At 41.0% G+C, this 16,738-nt stretch overlaps 1 protein-coding gene across 1 annotated transcript; it reads right to left on the bottom strand.

Moving 5' to 3' along the window:
- Window positions 1-3: 3 nt before the first annotated feature.
- On the bottom strand, window positions 4-14,310 carry vrk2 (VRK serine/threonine kinase 2). The gene is made up of 13 exons (XM_066679354.1): window positions 13,879-14,310; window positions 12,620-12,675; window positions 9,904-9,973; window positions 9,227-9,314; window positions 9,025-9,133; window positions 8,412-8,504; window positions 7,948-8,080; window positions 4,481-4,601; window positions 3,955-4,013; window positions 2,937-3,097; window positions 953-1,084; window positions 531-659; window positions 4-324 (listed from the first exon to the last, which is right to left on the bottom strand). The coding sequence occupies exons 1-13, from the start codon at window positions 14,003-14,005 to the stop codon at window positions 4-6; spliced, it is 1,599 nt and encodes a 532-aa protein (XP_066535451.1). The 5' UTR covers window positions 14,006-14,310.
- Between the last annotated feature and the right edge of the window lie 2,428 nt (window positions 14,311-16,738).

Genomic DNA, 16,738 nt, shown 5'->3' on the forward strand with positions numbered 1-16,738 from the left:
TGTTTAAAAGACAGCTACAAGAACTAGCATGAGAAGGAGCACTAGAATGACGATGCCTGTGTACATTTTAAGACTCCAGTGTGTGTGACATGGGTTTTTAAAGTTATTCCTGTGCGGCTCATCCCTGTATTCATTGGCACATCCACTCCACTGATGTCCTTTCCAGTTGACTTCCTCCCAGTAGTTATGGTTCTGATTCTGGTTTTGCATCTCCCAGTAGTCTTCCTGGTCACTGACATCAGGGCTATTCCTGGGATAAAGCTCTTGGGTGCCCTGGTGTCCTCTTCTGCGCTGCCAAGCTTTATCTGCTCTCATGACATGTGTCTTTACAACGAGATAAATGTTATTGGGTGTAAAGAACATGTTGTATTCACCATGACAGTAAGTGTTTTGTGTTTATATATTATTGTTTTTTTTGTTTAATCTGATTTAATGAATGTAAAAAAATTGTCACATATATTTTACAAATTAAAACTCATTTGCTTATTGGATGTATGATTTTTGTGGTTTTAGTGAATGGGATGCATTACTTTGTGTTTTTGTCTTCGCTTTGGGCTTTGTTGTACATTTGAGGGAGCTTTTGGTAGCCAAGGGTCATCTCCATCACCACCGCTTGATGAGGCAGGTTCTTTGGTGGATGATGGAGCTTTCCATGGCTCCTATGTTAAAATTAAAGTTGTTGAAGAAAGTGTAAAACACATTACTTTTAATGAACCAATAAAAGAAACACTAGGCAGTATTGTAACCTTAAATGTACAGCGTTAAAATCACTGTAATGATACATTGACTTTAAATTAGGAGATTAGATCCTCCGTTGGTGCTACTCTGGGCTCAGCACAGCACTTTGTAACATGTGGAAATTTTCTCGGCAACTGTAGGGGGAGCCCAGGAGCAAAAATGCCAAATATTGTGTAGTGTTCCTTTAAAGAGACATCTAAAATGTAGCCATTACCTGGTCTATGGTCTTTGATTCTCCTGGGCTTCTATAGCGGACTTTGGCCGGTATGGACATTACTTTAGACCTGTTTGCATCTTCATCCACGGTCACTGACTTTGGTCTTCTCACTCTCGGTGAACTTGGGTTCTTTTAGGGAAAACGATAAGAAAAGTCAAGATTTTAGAATATTCCTGGTGAAGAGATGCAACTTCAGAAAAATTGGTGTTAACTGCAACCCTGATAACTCTGCATGAGCCCTTGCTCTTGTGAGTAAGCTCTCTCTCCTCGGTGCTCTCACCCTGACCTGGATCCTGATAGTAGAGGACCTCTCCTGATTAATGATACTCAGTCCTCTCCCTGAGGTGGCAACACTCCAAACTAAATTTGGCCACAGATCACTACTGAGGTCAGGTGTAGGCAAAATAAACTCCATGAGCGTTGGAGTGGCGTTAGGAGCTGCATACTTCTCTTGAACTGATGCTGTTACAGGAGAGCGGAGACACAAGGGTGACATTGATGGTGTTGTTTTAAATTTTATTCAAAGGAACTGGAGCTTGACCCTCCAGAAGCAGATGAACAGAAACCACTGAGAAAATATTACTACAAAGAAAAGGAGGGATTGAAATCTTAATGCCCATAGTGTTGACACTGATGTTTTCCATCTGTGCAGGAGGTTTGGCTAAGGTCAGAGAGACAGAACGTCATTCACTGGCTCACACATTCCTCTGCAATGATTCTCAGTGTACTGTATGTGAACAATGGAGCACATTTAAGCATTCACCTGAAATCTGTCCACTGCAATAATTTTTTTCCCCCAAAGGAGAAACATGTAGGCATCAGGACTGAATCCTCCATTCACTGCGGATGCCTAGTGTCCCAGTCTCTTGAACAGCATCTGTCTGCCACATGCCCTCCTTCTAAAAGCCCATCATACTTAGCAGTGTTTTAAAAACATGTTCAGGATGCATGGGAATTTGACCTACGATTATTTGTACCATGCATATTTCATATTCACAGCACTTGATAATACAGTGTCCATCCAAAGATCAAGTGACAGCGTGTGCTGTAAGTGGCTATGATATCAGAATGTGCTGCTTGTAATTTCCATCCTAAATGTTGTCTATTCACTAATCCTTCTCAAACTTCAACGCTGAGGCCTATCTTTTTCAACCACGGATCAAACTGCTGGACAGTTCTACATGGAAATGAGAGGCAAAGAAAAAAATCCACTGTAATTCTAACTGGTGATCTCTTGGCCTCCATAAAATGTGTGTATTCAATAGCTTCAAATTGGTCTGCTTGTGCTTTCATAGAGTTCAGTGGTTCAAGTTAGCTGTGATCGGTGCTAAAGTGATTCATACAGAATGAAGGCCTCCACTCCAGACCTCTTGACAGGCAATGAGCCCTTCGGCAGGGTCAGCAGAGGTTAACCTATGACACAGGGTCAAGATTCACCGCCTCATTTACCCATACAGAGCAAAAAAGCACCATTCTCCCTTCTTCTTCCCATAACTCTGTATTTGAGTTGGATAAGCTAACGATTTGTATAAGATATGTTTTGTGCATTCCAATTTACATTGTACATAGTATTTCCACAGATATATATCTCCAACATATATATGACTGCAGTAAATAAAAGGGCTTTAATTAAACAGCCCTCTCATGCTCTTGATAACTGCTGTGAGCTGGAGCTCCAAGTTGGAGGCTTTAGACAGCTCTGAGATTATCACCACTCTGTAAATCTCTACTTCATTCTACCTCCATGGCAGCCAGCAGGACGGTGCTGCCTGTGTTGGTTTCTGCGCTGCTCTGTACAGGAGTGGGAGTTAGCATGCATGGGAAGAGGTCAGTGGAGGTTTCTCAAACCTGAGCATCTCTTGCCTTCTCCCAGACAGATAAATCTGCCGCAGCCCACAGACTGTTCTACACGCTCCAGCCCTTGCTCATATGGTCCCTATTAAAGCAGGAACACTTGCAGTCCAAAGCATTTCACACTCACCCTGTTCATGGCTGGCCTGGCTGTCTCCACTGCTCTCGGCCTGGAGAGGTCCAGGGGGGCCAAAGGCCCATCCTTTAACAGGACCTTTCTCAGGGCCTGGTAGTCTGGCTTCTCTTTGTATTCCAGGTCTCTCACACAGAGTAGGAACCTGGCTACCTCAGCTGGATAAAAAAAATCAAAGAGGAAAAACAGACTCGAAAGGATGTTACAAATTTAACTTCAGCTCTGGATCGTTCAGTTACTCAGATAAATTTAAACCCAAAATTCAGAACTGGTCATTGGCATCACTACTTGGGGACAGTCTTGGTTTGGAGCTTGTCTGGCAAAACTTTAAATCCAGCCTGTGAAACTGTGCCAATATTATTGTGGGGATTGTTGTCTGTTTGTAAATATCACATTCAATTTACATAACTGAAGTGTTATTTGCATTTGATACAATGTGGTCTAAGTGGAAAGGAGTATGCAGAAGACATTCCTGTATTTCCGAACAACCCAAAGCTGGAGTAAAGTGTCAACAGCGCATCAGTGGACTACATTTTCTTTGAAAGGGAGCAACAAAAACAAGCATCATACCAACACAGAGACCCTGACAAGAACATAACAGTGAATGAGCCTCACTATTCAAACATGCGCCTCTAATATGGCTACTTCCCATTCTTCACTGTAATAAATAAGCTGCCTGCAGCACTAGGCCAGTATGCAGCATCTTTGTGACAGTCTAACCGAATGTATATCACATGCACGGCATTGATGCATGTTGGAAGCCTTATCTCTCTGGTCCAGCTGCAGCCAGCCTCTCAAGGTTGGGGGGAATAGGACCTCATCATAATCATAGATCACAAAGCCTCTTTTCAGGAGACATGCGTGCCCTCTCGCTCTGCGCGAGGGGTAAAGATAATGCAGGGATGCTATGGTCTGCTGATGGAGGAGAGGCAGGGTGGCTCAGTCTCTCAGCCACCCCTTGTTGATCATAGTAAATGGGCAACACATTCGCACACACATTCACTCTCTCACTTACCTGTGCTCAAGCCAGGTGTAGACATTTGGCTGACAGAGTCTGGCAGGTCAGCAATTAGCCTAAGGTTAGAAGAAGGAGGTGTTATCCAGTAATTTAGTCTATAAAAGTTTTGGGGCTTTTTTTCCACTATGAAAAATCACACTGGACCCTGTTGTTCACTGTTTCTTTTTCTAACTTCTACCTCGTGCCTGGTCTGAGACTGAACTGCTCTGTCACCAGGACTTCTCGTACGTGACAAGTTTATAGTTAGAGTGAAAATTAAACCCTATATCTTTTTGTTCTTTTTTCTCAAATATAATACATCTTTCAAAAGTAAAGTCTCAATAGGGACAGCCATTTTCCAGGCAATAAAGTCCTCCATATCTCTTGCCAACTACACCTTTGAAACTTCAGTGGAGCAGTTCAGGGAATACTTTAGACTGAATAACCACAGACAGCTGTGAGCCTCTGATCAGCAGCCATTACACACAGTGGCGTGCTGTTTCTGGGTCTATAGTGAGCTTGAAAGGGGGGAAGGGTTGCGTACTTGGCCTTGGCCTCCTGGACCTGCGCTGGATTCCTGAGTACTGAGAGCCAGGGCAGAGTTCCGCATTGCCAATGGAGCAGGCAGTAGCCCAGCACTTCCAGGTCCCCTCGTCTGGATGGGGCTGCAGGGGGGAAGAAGAGTGGGGAGGAGCGAGGAGGGAGAGGGTAAGGAGATAAATAAAGAGGGGAGGGGAGGAGTCGGTGGGATAAGGCGAAAACGAGAGAGATGAATACCAGGCAGGAGAGAGTTTTAAAAGAATCTCTTGATTAAATGACCTGTCCATTGGCCACTGAAATATGCCCTTATGAAAAAGACAGAGAGGGGAAAACTGATGGAGAGGAGTGTTTTGTTTTTTCAGCTGGTGCTCTGGCCTGTCTCAGACAAACAAGGCCCTTCTGAGAGAGGGGGTCAGTTTCCTCCCCCTTGCCCACTTACCCCACACACACCTCTAACGCCTCTTCCCCCCACCCCCCCACAACAATCCCACTCTCCAACTTGTCTGGCCTGGCGGCTCGTCCCAGGAACCTGATACTCACGGCCTCTGACATGATCCAGACAGCCCATGGCCCGGACCGACACTTTCTCCGCCAGAGAGCCAGGCAGTAAAACAAAGAAATAAATGTCTGAGGCCAAATTGTTCCCACATGTTACTGGATTCCGTGGGGTCCGTGCTGGCCTTAAGAGGAGACCCGGAGATCAGTGCATATAAGTGTGTGTGTGCACGCACAACATCCTACACCCTAACCTCAGCTGCAGCATATTACACAACTGCCATCTAGTGTAAACATACTTCTTCACAAAAGAATTTTACCAGGCGTTTCTTTCCCATTTCCAGTCCCCAAAGCAAGGATGTGGGGAAGATGGTGTCTCTTTACGTCTGGGCATCTTCTTATTTAATTATTCATAATCATGAACTGCTTTGAGCCTGACCCTGCTTGCTGTATTTATGCAATTCCTCTCATTTTTGAGAAGACAATAGATAACGAGCGGAAGAAAAGTAGCGCCTACTTTTAAACCAGATGCAAAAATCATCAAATGGCCAAAAAAAATAAAAAATCAATGAATAGATCACGCATTTCCACAGCTTTAGTAGTAACATTAGCACTGTAACCTTCGACGCACTGACCTCCACTAAAATATTTATATACCACAGGTTAACCTGTATGATTTGTACAGGAAAAACCCAATATTTTATCTTAACCACTATTTCTTTATTATGAATTCTATTGTTCGTGAATTTGGCTGGAGACGGTAGCATTATGATCTAACATTTGTAAACGATTGTTCTTTACGCTCACTGCTACACTCTTGGCCAAATATGTAAGTTAACATCACATTAAGCAGGACTGTTCATGAAAAAACTCCAGCTTGATTTCATCAATAAGGGTAAATTAAAGCACATCGCCTGTTCGTGCCTGGAGAGTTTATCAACTCAATACTGTAACTGCAGTCCATCTCCTGAGAAATTACCTATTGACTGCATTCATCAAAGGGGAAAATCTCAGCCTAAATCCATGGCTGCCATTGATCTGGCCATGCCCATTAGACGCTCCTGCCCGTTAGCCAATCTCGCAGCCAGGCCCAACAGGCCACGCATTTATAGTTTTCTCCCGTGTAACACTGTAATTTAACAAATACAAAATTAGTTTTACCTCAAAAGTCTTGATACAAAGCAGTGACCTTGGACAAAAAACATTATTAGTAAGAAATACACTGGGTCTTCCTTTCTGAACCATGTGGGCCTCGAAACGGAGATATTGGCCTTAAGTGCATAAAATACAGCACTTAGGCTATTAGCACTTCATATGCCTCCGTGAAAGGGGAAAAGGGGCTGGCTGGGCAGGTCTGACACTGATTCGGTTTTAAAATGAGGATCCACAAGAACGACACATTCCAGGCCAGACACAACACCTTCCATCAATGCGAGACTGTTGTTCATAATTATGGCCCATTGTTATTCAAATTACCTAAAGTGCTGTGTCAAACTCTTGAACCTCTCCTTCTGAATTTCAGCCATTTCTCTTCAACCCTACAGGTGATAATTAGGCCTTTAGCACAGAGTTCAGCGGGAAGCAGAGTGCCTGTCTCCACGCTCCTCACCATGGTAACACATCAACATCTACATGGGGTGCCAGGGGCCACAAGGAAAGGAACACTCCACAATCTGCATTCATCTACGGGGGCGACTCGATGCTAACGACCTACACAACAGCTGTCAGCTTCCACAGCCCAGACAGAGTAGACGTCCACTAGTGTGGCACCGGGTCTACCTGCAGATAGCCACGACACTGGCAAAACAAGGTTTGTCACTTCTGCATGATTCTGAGATGAGGTTAGCCAGTGAACTTGTGTCAGTGCGTAGGCAATATTCTCTCGATCTCATTACTTAATACATGCTCTTATGTTATCATGACCCAAGACTATAACACAGTGCTTTATGCAGTATGATTTATGCACAGTGGCTGCCTATACGTCTAAGGAGCAGGGAGATGGAATGAGGACCATATGTAAAGCCCGGCTCATGAGCGAGTTAACAAACTGCAGTAAGAACATGAGGACAGAATTTAATCTGAACCCCAGCGTGATTTATTTGAATACTTATCAGACGTCATGTATTCTGAGTCAAGACTATAATTATATGGGATCAAAAACATGCCGTTTCTGAACAAGAATAACCTGTACTAATGTTCCAACCAATGCTATGACAATGTATAAATCATATTAATAAACCATATTTAACATCATTCAGGAAGTCTGGCATGTGTCTATAGAGCCATTTGAAGAGTCATTCATTTTGATTTATACACAAAAATTGGGTATTACAATACTTCCACCCCCTAAACATCGTAGCTGATAGTTACTTATTGCTGACTAAACATCTTTTCTTGCAGCTCATACCTGGGAAAAATGACAACAACCAAAACATAGCTATTAGCAAGCTGCACCCTGACATAGATTTGCTATTGAACCTGTTCAATGCCTGCACTATTTTGCAGATGAAGATATTGGCTTTGAGTCCCAGTCTAACAAAACATCAAAGCTTTAATTAATGGTTAATGCATACAAGATGCAGGTTATGACTTCAACTATTTAGGGAATTGTTGAATTAAGTCTGGCCAGGTAGACATGGACAAAGCGATCAATATCCAATAAAAAGACTGTATGCAATTTACAAGTTAATGTGTTTCCAATATCTTGACCTAGAGTTAAGAGCATGATATGCTGGGTGGAATCTATATACACTGGCCTTGCTATAGGGAGAGCTGCACACATCACACACTCATCCAAGTACTACCACAGGAGAAAAAGAACACAGACCTTAGTCTTCTTTTAAAGGACATCCTCTTAAGGAAAGCAGAGTCAATTGAGGCAGTTAAAGACATTTTCAGATAATTGTGAGTAATTCACATTCAGCCCTTTCGCAGCAGCCCCAGCATGAACGAACGAAAGCATAAATTCAGCTTTACCTACGCCTTTGTGTGCGTCCATGCTTGTATATTCAATAGTGCCATTGTGTCCTTTCTTTGGATTCTCTTTGTACTCTTTATGTTCTCCGTTAGGACAGTATCTGTATGACAGACCATAGTCAGCCAAGTATACCTGCAGGAGATAAAGTAATGACAGGTCATCTCTCAAGCCAGGTTCTTCTCAAGCTTATCTTCTAAACAGGAGGTTACATAATGACATTTAGAACAACCTGGAAATAAGCAAGTCACTGAGATTTCTGACCCAAAACCCCCCCCCCCAAAGATATCATATCACAAAAAAAAATTAACAACAGGTTGGAGGCTTGAGCATTCTTTTAGATCATAGGTCAAAAAAGCATGGAAATCACAACTATGTGCTGAAATGAACAGTGAATTAATGTAGTTTCAATTTTATTAAATTTTTGTTGATTTCAGAACAAGCTAACAAACAAGAATGGACCAACCTTCCCTGGGTCTCCGTGGCCCAGTAAGAGATTGGCAGCCTTAATGTCAGCATGGACATACTCGTTTTCATGAATATATTCCAGCACGTCCAGCTGTTGAGGGCAAAGTGACAGAGGCTAAGGTTAACAGATGAATAATTTAACCAGCTCATAATGACCCACCATAATGACTGCTGACAGAAGGCAGGTATGCTAACAGTGTTTAGGATGGACTCAAGGGCTATTTAATAGGTCATCTTCAAGATTATTTCATATTATAATGAAAATGTTAATAGTATCAAGCTCAAATTGCCTGAAGATGAAGAAATAATGTACTTTTAAAGAGAAAAATTGTACGTGGGTCCTAAGATCATGCTGCTTTTTTGGTAAAGTTTCCAAATGGTAGTTTCCTGGTAGTGTGAAGAGAAATGAGGAAACGACAACTAACCCTGCTATAAGAAATTTACAGTAGGATACAGCTACTGCTAGAATTAATAAAGAAACCACCACTGTTAACTATAGTAGCTAAATATAAATAATAATGCCAATTACAAACTAAGCTCCGAAATTGCATGTAACATTGCTATTCTTTTGCATCCAGCCCTGTTGAACCCTGGTACTGAAGATGACTCACCATGAGGCAACCCAGCTGCAACACAGTCTGTTTCCTCAGCTGTCCACCATTTTCAACAATCACCTTTTGCAGGTCAGTACCCAGACGGTCCATTACCATGAACCTGTACCTGCACAGCAAAAGTTTACAGTCATTTGCAATTATAAGTAGTTACAGGGACAACCGACAACCATCAGTAAAACCCAAACATACAGAACAATACCTTATTCCATTATATTCCAAGAGTCCTGAGCCCCAGTAGGTAGGGATACCTAAGAAATCAATCCTTCTCTCTCTCTTCCATTTATTGACTAAAATGTACAGAAACAATGCATAAGTATCAACAGATTTGAAATGAAATCACTTTCATTATTTCATATAATTCCGTTTCATTAACACCACCTAATACGAGTGTGCACACACATACAAACACCTATCTAAACGTGCCGTGAGGGAAATCTGTCCTGACTGGCAGAGCCCCAGACTGACAGGTGGCCATGGACCCTTTGGAGAAAGCTGCATCTTTATCTGCAATTTGGTCACTCTTTCTGAATTAGAGCTAAAACAAGCTGGGATTACACTAACGACCAGAGAGGTGCATGTTTGCTTTGGCTTATTAATTCGTCCAGCCATGCTAATTTACATCTACAGCCTCTTCATCAGTGACATGTCCTCTATGTGTGAGAACTCTCAGATGAAGACAAGTGGTCTGCAGCATATTCATTTAACACTACTCCTTCCCAAGAGCACATGACTTCCTTCTGTCATGTCACTCCAGCACAATACATAGCTTTTCATGGCATCAGAAATCTGTGTAATACAAACTAACTTAAAATATTACAAGGTATAATGACAGAAAAACTCAATGCCTTACAAAATCACAGGGGAACTGGTACTTACTAATATCTGATTTTGCTGCTCTTTGATAAAACTTCAGCTCTGAGAACAAAGGCCCATTTTCATGAAATTCCTGGAGATAAAAACCAGTCCTTATAAGCATTATTAAAAGTAACATACTATAAATTATACCACTGTTAGTTTCAACCCTGCAGTGTGATTGGCTGAGGGACATTTCAGGAGTGCCAATATTGGTAGATACACAGGTGTATCACATATTTCTCTGATCTGAACCCACTGTAAATGATGGATTAATACTAGAAGTAATGTGTGAAAGAATGGAAATATTTTACTTTGCGGAATGTTGCTAAACACATTTTTCTGTCATATTTATCTTAAAATCTAAAAGTAAACTACAATAACTGGGTATAATTGCAGTTATACATTTGAAAATCATGCTATAACATGAGATGGTGTACTGACCTATGACCGCAGCACACCAATGCCAATATATCATGTTATAACACTCCCTGTCATGTATTATTGCTTAATTACAAAATTTTAAGTGATCCATAAAAAGAGACAAGTTTAAGCAGAATCTCAGCAGCTTTGAACAACATTTTAAATTACCATTGGTTATAGCGTATAAAATGTTTTACAAAAAAAATAATACAACCCCAATTCCAATGAAGGTGGGACGTTGTGTAAAACATAAAAACAAAATACAATGATTTGCAAATCCTTTTCAACCTATATTCAATTGAATACACTACAAAGACAAGACATTTAATGTTCAAACAGATAAACCTTGTTTTTTTTGCAAATATTCACTCATTTTTAATTTGTGGCCTGCAACACATTCCAAAAAAGTTGGGACAGGGCCATGTTTACCAGTTACATCACCTTTCCTTTTAAAACCACTCAATAAGCGTTTGGGAACTAAGGACACTAATTGATGAAGTTTTGTTCATGGATTTCTTTCCCATTCTTGCTTGGTGTACAACTTCAGTTGCTCAACAGTCCGAGGTCTCCACTGTCATATTTTGTTCTTCATAATGCAGCACACATTTTCAATGGGAGACAGGTCTGGACTGCAGGTAGGCCATGCTGTTGTAACACGTGCAGAATGTGGCTTGGCATTGTCTTGCTGAAATAAGCAGGGATGTCCTTGAAAATCACTTGGATGGCAGCATATGTTTCTCTAAAACCTATAAATACCTTTCAGCATTAAAGGTGCCTACACAGATGTGTAAGTTACCTATGCCATGGGCACTAACACATCCATCCATCCATCCATCCATTATCTGTAACCGCTTATCCAATTTAGGGTCACGGGGCCTACCTGGTATCATCGGGCGCAAGGCGGGAATACACCCTGGAGGGGACGCCAGTCCTTCACAGGGCAACACAGACACACACACATTCACTCACACCTACGGACACTTTCGAGTCGCCAATCCACCTGCAACATGTGTTTTTTGGAGTGTGGGAGGAAACCGGAGCACCCGGAGGAAACCCACGCGGACACGGGGAGAACACACCAACTCCTCACAGACAGTCACCCGGAGCTGGAATCGAACCCACAACCTCCAGGCCCCTGGAGCTGTGTGACTGCGACACTACCTGCTGCACCACCGTGCCGCCCACGGCACTAACACACCCACATATAATCAGAGATGCTGCCTTTTGAACTTTGCGCTGATCCAAACAGTCCTTTTCCTCTTTTGCCCGGAGGACATGACGTCCATGATTTCCTAAAACAATTTGAACTGTGGACTCGTCAGACAACAGGACACTTTTCCACTTTGCGTCAGTCCATTTCAGATGAGCTTGGGCCCCTAGAAGCCAGTGGCGTTTCTGGGTGTTGTTGATATATGGCCTCACTTTGTTTTAACTTGCACTTGTAGATGCAGCGACAGACTGTGTTCACTGACAATGGTTTTCTGAAGTGTTCCTGAGCCCATGTGGTAATATCCGTTACAGAATGCTGTTGGTTTTTAATGCAGTGCCACCAGAGGGACTGAAAGTCACAGGCATTCAGTGTTGGTTTTCTGCCTTGCTGCTTACTTGCAGAGATTTTTCCAGATTCTATGAATCTGATGATGATATTATGGACTGTAGATGATGAAATCCCTAAATTCCTTTCAATTGTATGTTGAGAAATGTTGTTCTTAAACTCTTGAACGATTTGCTCATGCAGCTGTTAACAAAGTGGTGAACCTCGCCCCACCCTTGCTTGTGAACGACCGAGGCCTTCGGGGATGCTCCCTTTATCCCCAGTCATGACACTCACCTATTTCCAATTAACCTGTTCACCTCTGGAATGCTCCAAACAGGTGTTTTTTGAGCATTCCTCAACTCTCCCAGTCTTTTGTTGCCCCTGTCCCCATTCTTCAAAATGAGTGAATATTTGCAAAAAAAAACAATAAAATTTAACAGTTTGAACATTAAATATCTTGTCATTTTAGTGTATTCAGTTGAATATTGGTTGAAAAGGATTTGCAAATAATCATATTCTGTTTTTATTTATGTTTTACACAACAGCCCAAATTCATTGGAATTGGGGTTGTAGATTAAATTAAGGAAAACCATTGACAAAGAGTTTGAATGGGAGAATGTGGGGTTATATGATGTTGAAAACTACAGTGCATCATTGCTCCCTATTGTCTACTAAATTCTATGATTGTAGCTATTACATATCTTTATGCTATTAAATGTTATCTCTGCATTTATCAAAAAAAAAAAAAAAAGAGGCAACAATGCACAATACAGTACTTACAACTTTAATCACATAATCCGTATCCTCTTGTACTGGTATATCCACACAATTTGTAGCTTAAAAGAGAGACATAAACAAAATAAAGACAAGGACAAGCCACTCCATGGTTAAAGTATCACTGGTATAAAACTATCAGATTAACCTAGGTTTATCTGCACCACATAAAAATGAGGATTCAAAGAATCAAACATGCATTCATTCATTCATTCATTGTCTGTAACCATTTATCCAGTTCAGGGTTGTGGTGGGTCCGGAGCCTACCTGGAATCATTGGGCTCAAGGTGGGAACACACCCTGGATTCAAATATCAAATATTCCCTGCTAAATCATGGGTTACCTGTGAATTATTATACAACAAAATAAGTTCAAAATGACTTGTCACTGAGTAAATTACCTCAGTTTACATGTTTGTGTTTGGTCTTGGGACAAACAATTGCTTATGTGGACAGATGTTGCATCATTATTGACACAAGTCTTGCAGAATGTTATTAAATGGAGAGATTCCTAAAAATCACTATACTGCACCCCTTAAAGAAGCCCTGTTGTCATATGTGAGGGTTGAGTAGAAATAAAATTACGTAGAATAGTACAACTGTTTACTGTGACCCTGAAATGGATCAAGTGGAAAAGAAGATGAATGAATGAATACAACTATTTGCATTTGACATCCAAACCTACTTTTGGAAAATAAACATTAAAAAAGTGTGAAGTTGCAGAGCATTTTTCTAATTTGCTTTGGGGGTAAAATGCAAAGAAAACAGAAATAAATGCTATACATTTCTGGTATAAGTTAAAAGAGGAATACAATTAACCATACAACAGAATAAAAGAGCAGTTGTCTTTCCTGTTGTGGTTCACCTGCCTTGATTTTTGACCGGCATTTGTGGTGATGTGGGATGCACAAATAATGGAGGTAAGCCAAGTAAACTACAATAACACTGACAGGCACTTTGATAAAACTGCCTAGTGCACCTTTAAAATATATAGAAGCAGGAGGATATTCTACAATGCAGGATTTCATTTTAGCCAGAGAAGATAAGCCTCAGGTCAAATGTGTAGAATGGAAGCAGAGCTGACTGTCATTCCTTTCGCACCATTAGACCTCTGGGTTTAAATATCCAACTAATTGAAACCCTGCTTGGTGGTCACAGGATTAAAGTCTCTTGATGTATCCCTCGAGGTAGACTTGCACGTTCAGAGGTGTATATTTTGAAAAAACTGCCAGAAAATTGTTTAAAAGCTTGTATTAGAGCCATTACCCAGATAAATCACTCCGAATCCGCCTTTACCAATGATTTTCCCAAGACGCCACTTCTTCTTTTCTGTGTCTGTGAGAATATAGTCTTCGGGCAGAGGACACGGCAAAGTTTTTTTCCGAGGAGCCATAGCTTTTAGCGAGCCTCGTGTATGTGCGACAGTTACTAAAGCCGTTAATGAAGCAGGGTACAGTAGCTCTGGAGCGAAACCGAAACCATATGTTCGAGGACCGCTAGCTTGGTTAGCTTTCTAAGTTTACTGACAGACAGCTTTAGCACAATAATAACGTCGTTTGAATGAACCGTTTATGTTAAACGCACTGACGAAACCTCAATCTCCGAAGAGGACTCGCCTAGTGAATTCCCTAGTGTTGTCGCCCATTCCCTAGTGTACATCCAGCTTTGAGTCAGTTTTAACACAGGTCAACGTGAAGACACTCCAACTACACTTCCCCAAAGTTAGACACGCACCAGCCAATTACGACTTTAGCACAGTAAGCCAATCGATACAGTGTTAGCCAATCACTAAATTTAAAAGGTGGGTCTTTATTAAGTTAGCCAATCACTACAAGCTTCAAGGGAGCGTTGTGGCTCAGTTAGCCAATCACTACAATCAAGAGGCGGGATCTTTTCTAAAATCTGCCAATCAATACAGTCTCGTCTAAAACTTTGACCCTTTTTATTTTCACATACGCTTTTATGAAGTAAAAAAAATGACTTATTATTCACTCAGGTAATTCAAAGAAACCTTCGGTAAAAATCTGATTTTTACCCTAAAATATATCTGCTGTTGTTTATATAAATTGTTGTTTGTAAGTATGTTATTTATAAAAGACCTATCATGGGTGAATGGACTTAAGATTTCTGCTTTGAAATGGCAGTGAGCCAACAACAGCCTCAAATCAGACAGTGTGGGATTCTAACGGCATAAATCCAAGGAACCAATCCCTTTAAATTTCAGGGCAGCTCTTTTAGGTTGCGGGTAATTGGAGAGGCAGGAACTAAATTCATATTTATATACAACCACACATATTAAGTGCAGCCAAAGGTGTAGTTAATCTAATCCACTTTTAAGGAAATAGGGGATTTATTCTCAAACATTACTTGTAAATATGTTATTTTCATGAGCAGAGATGTGATTTATGGGGTTAAACTATTGAGAAAAAAGCCTGTCCATGGGATTCATGAAAATAACAAAATAAAGCATACCATTGCTTTTCCAAATAAAAACATGTATCTCCCAAAATAGTATATTTACATGAGAAGGTTAAAGCCTTCTTAACTGTCAATGGAAATCAATGTACAAATATTTTAGTTTTGGAACATTTCTATTGGTCCATTCATTATGAAATTTGTACACAATGTGAAGGACAGCTACTGTGTTCAAATTATGTTGTAAAGTAAAAATCCACAGAAATGGAGATATGTGTCTGTCTTGGAGAGTTATGATATGATGTATTAAGGCGCATGTATACTTATATTGTACTTTAAACCGAAGTCCATCGGATTAATCATGACAGGAAATCTGAAAGCTTTATTTAGAGAGAGACTTGTGTACATGGGTGACATGCACGCAGCACTAAAAGTTGCTTTAGAAGAACTTACTATAAAATGCTTCAAAATGCACTGTGTGACATGTGATTTGGGAACACAGTGATTATTTTAAATGTATACAATTTTGGTTTAATAACGTTTGCAGTAAATTATCTTTCTGCAGCTCTAAGCCACTGGTGCCAGTTGCATGTGTACGAAATACCTGAAAAACGAACACATTTGGGCTTTGTATGGGTTACGGGGCACATCTCTCTGACTCTCAGCTAGTCCAGAGAGCAGTGACACCAATCTTGAGGGGCCATGCCACCATTTTCCATAAATGCCCCTTGTGATGGAGATGGCATAATTGTCGTAATTAGGGAGAACAGCTCAGGGTGGCATTGCAGTGACCCACCCCAGCCCAGGTCCATATGGTCTGAAATAGATAATGACTCTGTTAATGTGCTATGTCCATCAGTAATACATACTCAATATGGATTGCAAGCGGGCAGGCTGTTATTTTCACCATGGCCATCTAGAGTTGACAGATGAGGCCTGCTACAACTGTCTTGACAGCTCACTATGCACTCCATACCCCCCAGGCTCTCTCTCTCTCTCTCTCTCTCTCTCTCTCTCTCTCTCTCTCTCTCTCTCTCTCTCTCTCTACTGCCTCTCTATCACTCTCTGTCATATGCATGCCCTCACCTTAGAAATATCCATGAGTGATGTACATTTGATTACACACTGTAGTAAATTACACATGTTTAAATCAGGCTATAGCCAAATCAATGCTAGGGTCATTTGGAATAAAATCTAGGACTATTTTGTAGTGTTTACGTGTCTGGAAAGGGTCTTTTGCAGCATCGGCTAGCTGAATGTTTCCTGCATTGACATATGTTTTTTTTTCACTGCACTAAAGCATCACGTGCAAGAACATTTTAGCTAATATTGCCTGCAATGCTCATGGAATTATCACATTCTCACCCCCAGGCATTGCCCGTAAAGCTGTACATTGTTCAGTATCCAAATGCACTTTAAAAAGGAAGATTATTCCAGTCCGCATATCTCCGTACTGATTATGTAAGTTATTATCCAAAAGGAGCACATTAGTCGTCCATATGAGCATATTCCAGCCTCTACACCGTGTTCCAATTACAAACCATTTTGCTCAGAGTATTTTTCTGTCTTCACTACATTACTGAGGCTTCAGACCAGTTATTGTTGCAAGATGTATGACTATTCCAAATACACGTAATGTGAATCTAATGACTTGTAATGAGTGACTGTTTTGCCTTTATAGAGAGGGCAGAGAGATGCTAATAAAGCTAAG

The sequence above is a fragment of the Hoplias malabaricus genome, chromosome 8 (genome assembly GCF_029633855.1).
Source record: "Hoplias malabaricus isolate fHopMal1 chromosome 8, fHopMal1.hap1, whole genome shotgun sequence".
NCBI lineage: Eukaryota > Metazoa > Chordata > Actinopteri > Characiformes > Erythrinidae > Hoplias > Hoplias malabaricus.

What these genes read in the sequence shown, in the direction of transcription:
- vrk2 (XM_066679354.1), bottom strand. Translation starts at nt 14,005, where the DNA reads ATGGCTCCTCGGAAAAAAACTTTGCCGTGTCCTCTGCCCGAAGACTAT. An exon ending in GGACGCACACAAAGGCGTAG is followed by an intron (nt 4,602 to 7,947) that starts GTAAAGCTGAAT and finishes TCCCCCCTGCAG; the next exon opens with CCCCATCCAGACGAGGGGAC. An exon ending in CCAGGCCAGCCATGAACAGG is followed by an intron (nt 1,085 to 2,936) that starts GTGAGTGTGAAA and finishes TTTCCCTAAAAG; the next exon opens with AACCCAAGTTCACCGAGAGT.